The sequence below is a fragment of the Squalius cephalus genome, assembly GCF_949319135.1.
Source record: "Squalius cephalus genome assembly, chromosome: 12".
Taxonomy (NCBI): Eukaryota; Metazoa; Chordata; class Actinopteri; order Cypriniformes; family Leuciscidae; genus Squalius; species Squalius cephalus.
In genome coordinates, this window is record NC_137133.1 from 14,541,630 (window position 1) to 14,556,684 (window position 15,055).

Genomic DNA, 15,055 nt, shown 5'->3' on the forward strand with positions numbered 1-15,055 from the left:
ACCTGGCTAACATGAACTAACAATGAACAGTTGTGTTAACCAACGTTAACAAAGAGTAATAATTATTGTAACAAATGTAAGGATTACACATGCAAACCAATGGGATCTTATTGTAAAAGTGTTACTCAATTTATATTATGAAATGCTGAAAATAACCAGAAAAATTGATACCTTTTGCCAGTCAAAACGATCTTTAAAATTGTTACTCCATGAGTATCCAATTAATCTCTTTTTCATAATACAGTTTTATTTAAGTGCTGCAAACATTTTCTTGCACATTGTGATCGAACTGAATTACAAAATGTCATCAAACTTTAATTAAAAATGTTAAATACAGCTGTGTGGTTGAACTCATTTATGAAAACTAAACACTTTATAGAACAAAAATCTACAAGAATGCAATGTTACATACAATGTAAGTGAATGACACTTTTGTCCTCTGCAGTAGCAGGATTCTCTATGGTAACTTCTTCCATTCTTACTGTTAGGTTTACAGTTATTTACACAGTTTCTGTCCTTCTTCATTTCAGCTTTTTACATGGTTGACAGGTCCTGTAGTGTACAATTCATCTTGGCTGTCAGAATCAGTAACACACGTCTCATCCGTAGCATGGCTGCTGTTGACAGGCTCAGAGGAGATGAATGACAGTAACTGAGGCTGTGTTACTGCTTCATGAAGATGAGAGGAGGAACAGCCAGTCTCAGGGAGAAAATGTGTATGAAACAAGGTTTCTATCTGTACCAGGAACGTCTCCGTGTCAACCTCTGAGACCTGCTCCAAAGTCTTCTGGATTGATCTCAGCATCTGTGGACGGACAAAAATATTATAATTATTATTTAGCAAAACTCATTCAACTGACATGTCAAATAAAATATGCACTGTGAACCATTAATATTAGTATTACATGTTTGCAGAAATCTTGTTTGCTTGCTACTAAGTACCTCAAACAAAACTCTGAATATCTTTGAAAGTGATCTAGTGTACTCAGAAGTGCTTCTGACAGCAGCGAGGGAACTTGTAAATATGACCTTGTTGCCAGTAGTCAAGATATCAGATTAGCAAGTTTGTCCAAAAATCTCATGTGCAATTTCCATGTGTAATATGCACTCATAGATATGAGATAGATATGAGATATATTACCTTTTCCAGGCAAGTCAGAGAAGAATCTCTGCGGAAAAGCCTGTCCATTGGTACACTCCTGAAAGAAGAATGAGAATTTTTTTTTTTTTTTTTTTTTTAAATATTAAGTATTAATAAAAGAAATGTATGTATATATTGTTGATATATCCCAAAATTGTAGCAAGCTTTACTAATGCTGGAATCAATGCCAAATACTACTAATACTAATATACAATGTTAGAAACATAGTACATTCAAATACTCTGAATATTAAACATTTTTTGAAGCTAGTTTCTAAAATGTGAATAATATGCAGCATTTTGTATTTTATTATATTTTCACGTATTTTTGCTTCCCTCTTCCAGCCAAAGACAAGGTTTCCCTCATAAAACACGCAGCTCACCCATGACACAGCCTGTACTTGAACACAACCCATTCTGCTCTTCTCATCACTTCAGACCAATCAGGAAGCTCAGATGAGTACTGGATGTTAAACCGGTATGGAAACCCTAAAATACAAACAACACAATTACTCGCACACCACAGACCGATTCAAATTCAGCTGGAGCTGTTGCTGGGCTTATTTTATTATTTACACCATGGTTCATTTATTCTTTAGTGCTAACCACAAAGACCATGAAACATTTACAGAACACAGATAACCTACAGTAGTATATTAAGTGTTAAAGCTGCTTTGAGTGACATACTCAGACATCCAAAGGGTCCGCTCTCCTCCTCTACCAGCAGACAGGTGGTCTGAGACAGGGGCGAGGGGTTACTGGGGTTATACGGGCTGACAATCACCCCGATAAATGGAGCGCCTCCTCGAGAGAAATAACTCTGAAATAAAAACAGACATAGAGAACGTGGCATGTTACCAAAGACACCATATCCTAGTCATGCTACAATGCAATACAAAGATCTGTTACCTGGTATTTGGCCTGAGTGTCAATGTCTCTGAGGGAGGGGTTGGGGTCAAAGGCTGGATGAGAGTGGTACCAACCCACCACACTGTGACCTTTGACCCCGAGCAGCTCAGAGGCCTGAGTCTGAGAGACGGGGTCCATCTCACACTGCAGACCTGTGCTCAGGCTGTTACATGGTTCTGCTGCACAGATCTACACAAACATCATGGATTTATTACAGCGTACTTAAACATAAGATGAATCACTTGTTGTATTCCTCATTTGTAAGTCGCTCTGGATAAAAGCATCTGCTAAATGAATAAATGTAAATGTAACTGATTGAAATAAACAGTTGATTATGAGTCCACGGATTCACTGACCTTTAACACCTTCTCTTCCTCTTCATATGTTCCTCCTAAAAGGCCAATCACCTCTCCCATAGACACATGAGCATGCTGGGTAAGGATTTGATTATTAGTACAACATAATACAACACTAAGGAATGAATAAGAGCAAAAAAGAAAAAAAGATGAAATCTGGAAACCAACTTACTATGTCCATGACAACAAGAGCCTCGGCACAAACGATCACTCTGTATGGTTCCTGAGTCAGCAAGACACAGACAAAATATGTTCCTTCATTTCTATACAACAAAATGAACTACCGAACAGTCTTATTTTACTATCACTGAGATCCTATCATGGTTTTTATACATATTTTGAATTAGTTTTTATTTTCCATTTTCATTTTAAATTTAATTCAAGATTGAGAAGTTAATACATTTTAAGCATTTAAAAATAAATGTCTATACTGTTTTATTCATTTTTATTTCAGCTTTAATTTGAGTTATTTTAGTACATCAAGTTAAACTAAAAGAAATTGAAAATGTTTCCTTGGCAAATAACTGAAATAAAAGAAGTTAAAAATAATAATGTTGTGTTTTATTTCAGCTAACATATATTTCAAGTAACAAAAATGCTTTTTTATGAGTTTTAGGCCCGGTTTCACAGACAGGGCTTAGACTAAGCCAGGATTAGACCATAGATCAATTAGGACATTTAAGTAATTTTTAATGATGTGCATCTTAAAACTAAAAAGGCACTGATATATTTTTAAGATCAGTCAGTGCAAGTTTATTTCAGTGGAAACAGCTCAGACTTACATTTTAGTCTAGGACTAGTCTTAAGCCCTGTCTGTGAAACCAGGGGTTAGTTTACTATAATAACCCTGGTTTCTAAGCATGAAAAGACTGAACAGAGATATGATCAAATGTAATGATTACCTGTTTTTCCTCTCCAAAAGCTTTGCAGGGAATGAGCTGGAATGGATCAAAAGAGCTGCAGAGGACAAAGACATGAAATAAATCCAGATTTAATGTTTACTCTTTATCTGACTAAACAAACTATTAGCTATTCAGTTTTGTAAGGGAGCGTGTGTTTACCCTCTTTGTTTGGGTAGTTTAGACGGTTTTGGTCCTTTCTTCTTCATCTCCTCTCTTCTGATGGCCAGCTCCTCTGCGCTCAGATGCTGGATGACAAAAAAAACCACACATAATCAGGGCTCAATGAGGATGGACAAAAAAAAATTATTTTCTTTCCAAAAAACATCATATAAATAAATAAATAAATAAAAGATGACCAAAAAAGTTTCTAAAATGTATTAAATGTAATTGTATTTTTTTTTTCATATAAAAAGTATACTTCAAATCTAAGAAGAACTGCAGATTTTGATTTCTTTTACCTCATACGTCTGACCCTCCAGATCTTTAGCATCACACCAATTCCCCCACACGTCCCGAATGCGACGCTTCCTCGTGCGCTGCAAAAAATAAAATACAAAAAAGAACACACCAAAATATATTAGAGCAGAAGTTCTTAACTCCAACCCATCAGAACAAGCTAATCAATGTCTTCAGGATTTCTATAAAGTTAAAGGTAGGCGAGTTTGATCAGGGCTGGAGCTAAACTCTGCAGTAAAGTGGATATCGAGTGCCAGACTTCAGAACCCCTTTATTAGAAGGATAATGCACAGATAATGATGAGAACAGTAACACTGAGCTGTAACTCTCTCTCACCATAGACTGCAGTCTCTGGGCAAGATGATACGCCTCCAGACTGTCTTTGCTTTCCTTTAGCCGAGAGCGATCAACCAGCCGTGGGCGGTTATATATCGCCTGATCTACAGAGGAAGAAAGAGAGTTTAGGGAGGGAAAATGTACTCAAGAAAGCAGGACATAGAAAAAAAGAAAAGAGCAAACTGACTGAGCAATGAGCATTACCGCAGTTGAAGTTAATAGCTCCGATGAGCTCCAGATAGGTGTGTATCCGACCGATGCAGTTGACATCCCCACAATTCTTCAAGCCTGGACGCACTGATGTCTTGTTCAAGTACTTGGGTTTACTTCTCTCCCTGCACAGACATCAGAGAAGTTCATTTTCCTGACTAGTTAGAGTAATTATGCTGAAAATTCAGCTTTGCATCACAGGAATAAATAACACTTTAGAAATAATGAAATTTACTACATATACTAAATAGGACCTATTATGCCATATTTCTTGATTTTGTTTTGGAGTCTACTAGAATAGGTTTTGATGAACACATTATTTTTCACATATTTGACGTTGTTGCAGCACCTCTCTTCCCAGTCTGTCAGTAACGCTCTGTTTAGTTCCTGTCTCTATGAAGCCCCTCCTTCAGAAAAGCTCAATGTGCTCTGATTGGTCAGATTGGACCTGTGTGCTGTAATAGGTCAACCGCTTTTGAGCATGTACCGGAAATGTCACGCCCCTTCCCATAACTGCGAGTTTCAACACACTATTAATGCAACTCAACCAGGCCTCACCCCTTTATTTAGCTTATGCCTTGGGCGGGAATTATTTAAATGAGTAATATTGTTTGTTTCCAGAAGAAAACTGAAGGCTACAATGGAGGCATTTCAGGGAGTTCAGAAAAAGTGCTTTACTGATATCTAGAATGACTCCCTTTGGAGTGACTTTGTGCTTTGTAACTTTGCAAACCTTTTTCATGCTCAAATAGCAACATTACACACTAAAGTTGAACATTTTTTAAATGTCCTCTTTAAAATAACTTGTATTTTTTTTTATTGTAATAGTATATCATAATAGTCCTGTTTCAAACAAACAAATGCAGCCTTGGTAAGCATAAGAGACTTCTTTAAAGCACTTTAAAAAAATCTTACCAACCCCAATTTTTTTTTTAATAAAAAACAACCCATTACAAGGTTCCCTGAATTATGTGACATTTTTACTGTTTCATTGTCTTACAAAACTCAAATATTATATTCAGTAAGTTTAGCAGACAGATGATGCACACAAGAAGCTGAAGCATAAAGAATAAAGTCTCACCACTGGTCCAGGATGAAATTGCGGATTTTTAGATATCTCTCTGGGGTTTTTGATGGACGCCCCTCAAAGAATTCTGGGATGGCTTGTCTCTCCTCCTCTGTGATTGTGTTCAAGTCCAATATGACCTCCTGTTCAGGAGCTCTGAGCTCCTCCTCCTCCTCTTCCTCCTCCTCCTGGTCTTCCTCCACCTCCTCCTCAGGACCTGATTCAATCTTATCTGGAGTAAAAGAATACATTACCCATAATTGTGCAAATGCCGATGGATTGCTATGGTTACAGAGATTAAATGAAAGCTAGTGATGCCAAGGTACCTGCTCTTTCAGTGCTCTCCTCCCCAGACAGGCTGTGTTTGCCTGGGCTGCCTGATTTAGAGATGAGGGCCCCACTTTCCTCATCCGGATCTGGATCAATCGCATTATGAGGGATGTTTGCGTTTCCATTTGTATCTGGATCAATGTCTCCATCTGCGGCGTTGGATCCTGATTCAGAGAGAGGGTTTAAAAGTACGTCTGATGGGGGTGTCATTGGACTGAGTTCTCCTTGGTGGTCACAATCTGAGGAGCCTGAGGGCTCTGGCTTCTTTTCAGACTGAAACCCATCATCACTGAAGTCATCGGTGATGTCAACGTCCTCGTCATCAGAAAGCCGCTCGATGCGTACAGCATTGGTCAGGGCTGAGACATGAGGCTGGATCGACGGGACCAACGTGGTGTCTGAAGTCACATTAGAGGAGGGCACTTCGGCAGGTGTGTCTGTTTTAGGCTGGAGGTGAAACACAAAGGATAAAATTACTATTAGTACAACTGCTAAAAGAAAATCTTTAGTGTCATTTTATTTAATCAAATTGTTCAACAACAAAAAAAAAAAATGAAGAATGCATGTGAAGTATGAACACGTTTTACATTTGATGAGGGTTGTTGAAAAACAAATGGTTTGCTATACTACCCTTCAAATGTTTGGTCAGTAAGAAATTAATGCTTTTTTCAGCAAGGATGCATTAATTTGATCAAAACTGACAGTAAAGAAATGTATAATTTTACAAAAAAATATCACATTGGCTGTCTTTATATATAGGACTAATCCTATATATATTAATTCATTTAATAGCCCTAAACCCATCTGAACCAAAGACATCTGGCTAAAGTCATAATGTGGAATTAGGCAAAAGTCATACCTTATTTTTGAAGTACTGCCTAGCATAGCTCTTCACCTGTAAAACCGTTCTAGTGCCAATCAGTTTGGCGATCTTGGTCCATCTCTGGCCAAATTGAGCCTAGAAACAATAAAAACGATACCATTTATTTCCTTTTATAAGAGAGCATTGTTTCTTCTGTCTTTTCTGTATTTTATTACATCATATATGTTCAGAAAACAAGAAAACATACCAGTCCTTTCTCAAAGAGATCTTTCTCCTCTTCAGCCCAACGAGTTTGTGCTCCAGAACTTTTCACCAATGACCTACAAAGACATTCTGAATGAATGAATATATATATAGCATGAGACTTCCTGCAAAAACATTAAAAGAAGTCCCTTATGCTCATCAAGCCTGCATTTATTTGTTCAAAAATACAGAAAAAAACAGTAATAATGTAAAATATTATTACAAAGCTGAATTTTCAGCATCATTACTCCAGTCTTAAATGTCACATGATCCTTCAGAAATCATTCTAATATGCTGATTTATTATCAATGTTGGAAACAGTTGTGCTGCTTAATATGTTTTTTATCACCTGTGATACTTTTTTCAGGATTTTTCGATGAACAAAGAGTTTAAAAAAAAACTAACAGCAGCATTTATTTAAAATAGAAATATTTTGTAAACAGAAATCATTCTAATACTCTAAAATGGAGTCTCTGATGAATAAAAAGTATAAAAGCATTTATTTGAAATATAAATATTTATAACAATTTAAAGGTCTTTAAATTGTCACATTTTACCAATTTAATCCATCCTTGATGAATAAAAGTCTTACTGACCCCAAACTTTTGAATGGTAGTGTGGGTGTTTACATATTCATGAAGAGGGGAGCTCACTTTTTGACTTTGGTCTTCTCATTGGTCCATGCTACCTTTGGTGCTTTCTTACTGGCGAAATAATACCTTTCTTTATTAAGAAAACAACCACATGCTTTTAATAAATGATGACAACCAAACATGAAGAAAATTAGAATGAATCGTTGAGATGTTCAGAAGAGTGAAGGATACTGTTCCTCCAGGAGCATGCTCTCAATGGCCTCTCTGTTCTCATCACTGATGGAGCTGTCCAGCGTCCACGGCTGAACACACACACAAAAAACACCACATCAAAACCATTTTCAGATTCTCTTCACATAGGTCCTGTTTACACCTGGCATTAAGATGCGTTTTGGTTGATCAGATCACAAGTAGACAAGGGAGACACATTCCTGTTTACACCTGGTGTTTTAATCCGTCTCTTTTGTCCACTTTACATGGGTAAATGTATAGGCTTTTTTTTAAATCTTTCGATCTAATGAACGATACAAGCTTGTGCAATTTACATATGAACGCGCACGGAGACGACGGAAAAACATACTGAGAACATCAGCTTTTGTTTCTGCTCTGATAGCCGAAAGATCATGGCGAATGCTGTGAGTGTGTGTTAGAAATCAGGAATGGTGAGAGAACTTTGTGCTTGCTTGGTACGTTTTTCATCTTCAAACCAAACTTGGGTCTTCAGCCGACAAAGTTTAAATCCCATCTGGCTAGTGCGCTTCCCATAACGTTTACTTATAAGGGAGGTAGGCGGAGAGTAGGCGGTCTCTTGTGGTGATAGGATTGACGAAAACACTTACCAGGTGTAAACAGGGCCATAAAGAGTGAAAAAAAGGTTTTCAATTTGGGGTGTTACTTTACCAGTACACTGCTGTTTGTCTTCCATGCAGACTGCAAGTATTGATCCTGGAGAACCTCAGCACTGCTCAGGTCACTGTAAAGAGAGCATGCAAATAATAAAAGATGTTAATGCTGTAATAAACAGTAATTATTTTAAAGAACAAACAAGAACTCAGTTCTTTAATGATCCCTTCAAAGTCTTTTCACAAGGGGGAAAAGAAATATCTGGAGGATCACTTGAAGACGATACACTCTGACCCAAGACGGCACAAATAAATCTCAGTTCCACCAGACACTCCACCAATCAATTCTCCAGAACATCAAATGGATATTATTCACCCTCCAGCTTGGAAAGAGGTGGAAAGCTTAATCTATATCGCAAGATCAACATCAGCCCCAGGGCCAAATGGAGTCCCATACAAGGTGTACAAGAATGCACCGGATGTCCTGGGGTTTCTCTGGAGGCTCATGAGGATAGTGGAAGGAGAAGATTATACTCAAAGTGTGGCGTAGGGAAGGAGGGGTTCCAATCCCGAAGGATAAGGACTCAAAGATCAGTCAGTTTCAACCAATATCCCTGCTAAATGTAGAGGGTAGTCTTTTTCACAATCATCGCCAAGAGATTGTCTGAATACCTGCAAAGAAACAGCTACATTGATACAGCGGTGCAGAAGGCAGTATCGGGGTTTTCTTGGGTGCTTAGAACATTCCAGTATGATATGGCACCAGATCCAGATCCCTTAAAAAAAAAAAAAAAAAAGGACCTCCATGTTGTCTTCCTGGATCTTGCCGATGCCTTTGGGTCAATCCCCCATAATCCCTTGTGGGCTGCTTTCAACTTCTTTTATATTCCGGACACCATTACAACTTTGGTGAAATTCTATATCCAATATCGGTCTGATATAGTTCTCTGGTCTGTCTCTGTGAAGAAGGTCTCACCATACCTTGGGAAGGTTCATTGGAAGAGGCTTATGAGCGTAAATACCTAAGATATGCTGAGCTAGCTCGAGCTGATGGAGGTGTTCCTGCCAGGAACGCCAGGTATCATCATTGAGCCCCTGAAGATGTCGTGGGCTCATCAACGAAACATCAGAGAAAGAGGGTGACCTGATGACCCCTGACTCTCATAACTCCAATCTGGTCTGGTCCTGTGTTTTAAAACACTTAAAATCGTCTTCTATGGAGTACGGCATTACAGAGGGTTTAAAAGCAAAAATGTGTGACATTTGAGGTTAAACTTGTCATTATGTTTACATATGTAATTCCTGTAGTGGATTTTTAGTCGGTTTCTGGCATGTGCAAATTCATGACAGAAGTTATAAAAAAAAATTAAATAACTTTTCTCAGAGATAATTTTATCACGGTCGTTTTATGTTAACACGTATAATGTATACATGTTGTGTTGCGGTGATATTATTGAAACTGAAGCTTAACGTTTATTCAATGCAAAGTATTGCCCCACAGACTTCCATTATAAGTGTATTACTGTGATATGCGTTTGCTTTTACAAACTGAGGGAAGAGTTTAAATCATTTTCTTTAATAATCTCTAGCTTTTTTTATTGAAACTTGTAAAACATTGTATTGATTCATTCCTGTAAGATGTGTCAAATACACTGATGTGCCATTCCAGTTAACTTACCGCTGAATAGATCGTGCAAGTATATACTAAACCAATAGTATGTGCTATTTTGGTAGCAGGCAATTAAAGCTCAACGCCTAAATTAAACTCGTTTCCTTGCTCATGTTAAAATAGGGTAACTGTGTTCACATAAGCAGATGAGCTCACATTCACCCTGTCTGTCGCTTTTCAATCATAAGTCTCAATTCTGCTCATCCATGAACACAAATATATCAAAGCCCGGACTCCATAACATTTCCCAGACGGCGGGGTAAGACAGAATAAACTCCTACCCGACTCTTTCATCACATTCATCTCCCTCGATGTCAACAACATCCAGCTCGTCTGCCATATTTGTTGCGGATGTGAGTGTGTGAGAGAGGAGACAGCGCCAGAGGAGGATGTTTGTCACAGCGCCACTTACTGGTAGGATGAAGCTACTGCTGCGTGTTTTACTGTTTCGAAATCGCCCCTAAATGGCTCTTATACCATAGTGCATATTTTCATTCAATAAACATATGGGGATGGGGCAATAAACATAACATTCCTCAAGAGCAATTTTTTAAGGGGACACCAATAATACAGGCAAAATTGTACTTTCTATGGATATGTGTACACAGAGGAAAGCCTTACTATTATTAGTGTAGCATGGAGACCGTGCCATTATCCTTCACAAAGTTTCTCTCTGGTTCATTGAAAAAGCTGACTAAATTGACCAAAATATTCTTCATTGGTGTGCGAAATTGACAAAAAATGATCTCTATATTTTCATGGATTTATCGATAACTATAATTAGACAATATTTTGCTGAGTGTGTTATTGTGCTGGTAACTTGGCATACCGTGGACAGCCGACTCCTAAAGTTTTTGATATTCTTCATATTCTGTGTGGCGGTCAGTTCACAGCAGTGACAGAAATCATTTTTCCAATAAGTTTCAATATATTTTTACCTTCATTGCCATTTTTAACTTTATAAATTTATTTTTAAAACTAATTATATGCATGCATCATCTTTTGTGTCAATTTCATACATTTAATTAAATTTACTTATAATAATAAGACACAATAGGGCTGTTCTCTTTCATCATCTCGTGTTCGAGATCCACCTATGGGAAGGGCATCCGTACCTGACCTCTGCAGAAGCAGCGCGCAGCCAATGCCAGATAAGGCCCCGCCCCCTTACCAAGGGGCATATAACGGCAGCAAGCGCTGCTATTCTCCAGTTGACATTTGCTTCTCGCGATCTCTGCACTGACACAGTTCGGTTGGATTACGCTGCTCACTTTCGTGTCTTCAGGAGGACATTAGTGAATCATATTATGTATGCAGATGACCTTGTGGTCTTCAGTCCTAGCAGTGCTGGTCTTCAACAGCTTCTTAATGTTTGCTCTGACTATGGAACTGTTCATGACATGGAATTTAATACAGACAAGAGTGCGGTGATGATTTGCAGAACAAAGGAGGATAAATGTCTAATGTTTCCTCCTTTTAAATTGGCAGGTAATACCTTGAGAGTTTTGAGCAAATACAAGTATCTTGGGCATCTCATTACAGACCAGTTGAAGGATGACCTTGACGTTTACAGGCAATGCCGTTCTTTATATGCTCAGGCGAATAGTTTGGCTCGCAAGTTTGGTGGGTGCACAGATAGAGTGAAAGTTGCTTTGTTCAGAGCATACTGCACTCCTCTCCACAATGCACACTTGTGGTCTAGTTTTAGCAAAGCTAGCTTGCATAAACTCCAGGTAGCTTACAATGATGCACTGAGAATTCTGCTGAGAAGACCACGCTGGTGTAGTGCCAGTGAGATGTTTGTGGCTGCAGGTGTTAATACACTGCAAGCCACATTGAGAAATGTTATGTACAAATTTATATGTCGGCTGAATAACTCAGAGAATTACATAATTATGGCATTGACCAGCATCAAGTTTAGCACTACACGGTATAAGTCCAAGTTATGGAAGCATTGGTATAGTTGTCTCCTCTGAAGTTTTTTATTGTATTGTGTGTACTGTCTTGTTTTTATTTGGACCTGTGAGTCTGTAATAAAGTTTATTATTATTATTATATCGCCTGATCAGCCTCCGCCAGACGTGACAGTCGTCTTTTTTTCAGCCTTCTGCTGTGTTCTGCATTCGGAGCTGCCTGCGCTCTCGCCGTTTTTTCACCTTCTCCTCCTTCCACGGCTGCCCGCCACGCATTTTTCCGAGTTCTTCTCCGGTATGTCGCTGTCTACACCTGCCGCTTCTCCGAGGAACAGCCTATCACGGGCCTGCCCGGCCGCGTGTGGTGCGCTCATCGCCGCTAAGGACCTTCACCCGTTCTGCGTGGTCTGCTTGGGCCTTAAACACGCTCAAGAAGCCTTGGAGAACCCGGAAAATTGCAGTCATTGCCTTATGCTGCCCAAGAAGCTTTTACGACGCCGTCTTAAGGTTGCAGCGACCCAGTGCTCCGAGCTCGGCCTTTCTGACTCAGATGGGGGACACGGTGACGACGACGCGCTACCGGGGGACTCCAGGGGCGCCTCCGCACTTATTTGGGCTGACCAGCCCAATCCTGCATTCCACGAAGAGGACATCTTCGCGGGCAACCTCACGCTCGTCGACGAACCGGCCGGTTCCGGCGATGAGGATGACACGGCCCTTCTTGGGGTCTCAGAGGACGAGGAGGCCATCCCCCCCTCTGGCGTTCCCCAGGCTAGCACCCACGCGGCCTTGCCTCAGTCCATCCTCCTGGAAGTTTGTGAGCGAGCGGCTGCTCGCCTCAACATTGAGTGGCCGGCTCCACAGAGCGCCACGGACCAGGAGAGGGATATTTACGACGGGAAAGTGTTGGGACCCCCTCCCAGTCCGAGGAAACAACTCTTCCCCGTCCTTCCAGCGTGCACGAAGCACATAAGGTATTTGGAGCGACCCGCTCGACTTCAAACACGGTCTCACGGGCCTTGAGGTGAAGGATATGGCAGCTCATGGTATGGGTGACCCTTCCATCGCCAGGCACCTTAACCCCGCTCAGGGCGGGCTGCTCGCTCCCCCTAAGCCAGTCTTGCCCAACAAGATGCAGCGTTTTTCCGCCTCAAGTCCTCGGCCTTGGCTGTCAGGGCCCTGAACGTTTCTTCACTCCTCTCCGCTTACCAGGCGGAGATTTTGGACGAATTAGGGCAACAGCTGGAAAAGGGAACTCGTTCTCTACCCTTGTGGAAGGAGATCCTCACGGTGAACGGCCTCGTCCTCCGTAACGCTCGGTAGGCCATCCAAGCCTGCGGGTGCTCTATGGCGCTTTCTGTGGTGGGAGAGCGCGCGCTCTGGCTTAACCTGTCGGGCCTTCCTGACAGCGAGAAGCGCCGCATCGCGGGCACGTCGGTGGAGCCCGGCTGGGCTCTCTTTGGCCCCGCCGTCGCATTGATGCAACAACGGTGTGACAACAAAAAGAAGGAGGATGAGGCCTTCAAGTTATGCCTTGTAAAGTTATATTATATGATTATCCCATTTGAATCTGCCCTTCCACCATATCCGACTCTCTCATCTTTGACTCTCAGTTCCTTCCTCCACATCTTCTCCTGGGCAGAAGAGTTCAGTCTTCTGCCACAGACTTGGAGTAGTAATTATGGAAGTAAAATAATGTCAAATGTTTTTGAAATAAAAAAGCCTGTTGAATTGCACTACTTGAAAAAAATAGGCATTGCATTAACCATGCTTGCATTTTAATGCATTGTATTTTTAGGGCTTGCATTTTTATGGGCTGAAATTCAACATGGTTGAATATTTAAGCTGTGAATATTTCAATTAAAAACATTTCAAAAACATTTCAAACACATTTTCATTATTCAAAATTCAATAATCCATATTCACCTTTCATATTTCACTTCCAAAATATTCAAACTGTTTAAAAATACAACCTATAATATTCAACAGGCAATTTTCGGTCCATTTTATTTCGCTTTGCAAATTCGCTTCCACAAATTCAGTGGTTCAAATTCGACAGTAAATTCAACATTGACATCCAGGAACTGCAGGAAAAGCAGTAGATTGCCGAGCATACTCTCCATCTGCTGTTAGTCAACCTCACCAGCAGGTGGTGCAAAAGCGAAGCGTGTGTTGTTGACGAAGACCAGCAATTTTACTGTTATGTCAACAAGATTCAACAAGACATTTTCACCTGGCTATACCCGATGTTTAGATCTGTCTTGGTATTTATGCAAATTAGCACATGTAGGCTAGGCCGATACGTATAGATTATGCACCGCTTGTCCATGTTAACAAACAATTTCAAAAAAACTTGTAATACATTTTTTGTTTGTCTTGATGCAAATAATCAACTAAGTAATTTTCATGGTGATATCTAAAGGTTAAATTTTTACCCAATTCACGTAAGAAAAAGAATGAATAGGGTATGAATAGGCTATATTTGCGTCTTTTTCGAAACTTTCCCCTATTCTTCGGGGGGGGGGTTTTCCCCTTACTCAGGACATATTGAGGATACAAAATCAGTTGAGTTTGCTTCTGTTGCAATTTGTTCAAGGTTGAACCCCATTTTGGCTTAAAATGACTGAACTATTAGCAAACTGGCAGCTCCAGTAAGTAGTAATGAAAAGATTTATTTTGAACTCTGTCATGGAAACTAGCCTGTAAAAACCTCAGTTAAACAATTTAATAATAAATTAAAAGGAATTTACCTGCATGATATTACGCTGTTCCCACATTGGACCAGCGGTTTGTGCAGCGCCACTAAATCAGTTACACTCGTTATTGCAGTGCATTATGGGATTGAATGAGTGCACTCAATATAACATCCACTATGATTTCGGACACCACTACAAATGGCTGTCCCATCAAATAGTGCCCTATTTTTTCAGTTTACAGTGTGGAACAACAAAATTAGAACACCACAATAAGTATTAAAAATAACATAGGCTAAATATAAAGAATAGTTAAAGAAAACACTTCACCAACACCATAGCACAAAACAAAAACAGAACTAGACAGAAACTAAAAATAAATGAGAATGGAAAAAAAGAAAGAAAGAGGGCATTACTTAAATTAAAATAAATTTAAACTTAAGGTAAAAAGTTTGTAGGTCGTGCAAATTGTACAAGTTATGAGTGCTTTTGGGTTAAGTCAAGAGAATTGAAATAATTAAGTAATATTTTATCTTGTGTAAGAATACCAAGAAAATATGTTTACAGTTTGAAA

General features: G+C 39.6%; 1 protein-coding gene across 1 annotated transcript; it reads right to left on the reverse strand.

Moving 5' to 3' along the window:
• Window positions 1-470: 470 nt before the first annotated feature.
• mysm1 (Myb-like, SWIRM and MPN domains 1) lies at window positions 471-10,281 on the reverse strand. Its single transcript, XM_079888925.1, has 20 exons — window positions 10,157-10,281; window positions 8,265-8,337; window positions 7,596-7,666; window positions 7,425-7,490; window positions 6,776-6,848; window positions 6,565-6,663; window positions 5,702-6,152; window positions 5,391-5,607; window positions 4,304-4,434; window positions 4,100-4,203; window positions 3,766-3,843; window positions 3,467-3,552; window positions 3,308-3,362; window positions 2,578-2,628; window positions 2,406-2,480; window positions 2,050-2,238; window positions 1,828-1,960; window positions 1,524-1,629; window positions 1,142-1,199; window positions 471-805 (listed from the first exon to the last, which is right to left on the reverse strand). Exons 1-20 carry the CDS (start codon window positions 10,213-10,215, stop codon window positions 527-529), a joined length of 2,454 nt encoding a protein of 817 aa, XP_079745051.1. The 5' UTR covers window positions 10,216-10,281; the 3' UTR covers window positions 471-526.
• Between the last annotated feature and the right edge of the window lie 4,774 nt (window positions 10,282-15,055).

Bases quoted from the DNA above. Each gene is read 5' to 3' on its own strand.
- mysm1 (XM_079888925.1), bottom strand. From the start codon at position 10,215: ATGGCAGACGAGCTGGATGTTGTTGACATCGAGGGAGATGAATGTGAT. The intron at 2,629-3,307 runs GTAATCATTACA...TTGCTGACTCAG, and splicing joins CTTTTGGAGAGGAAAAACAG to GAACCATACAGAGTGATCGT. The intron at 2,239-2,405 runs GTCAGTGAATCC...ATGTTTGTGTAG, and splicing joins AGGAAGAGAAGGTGTTAAAG to ATCTGTGCAGCAGAACCATG.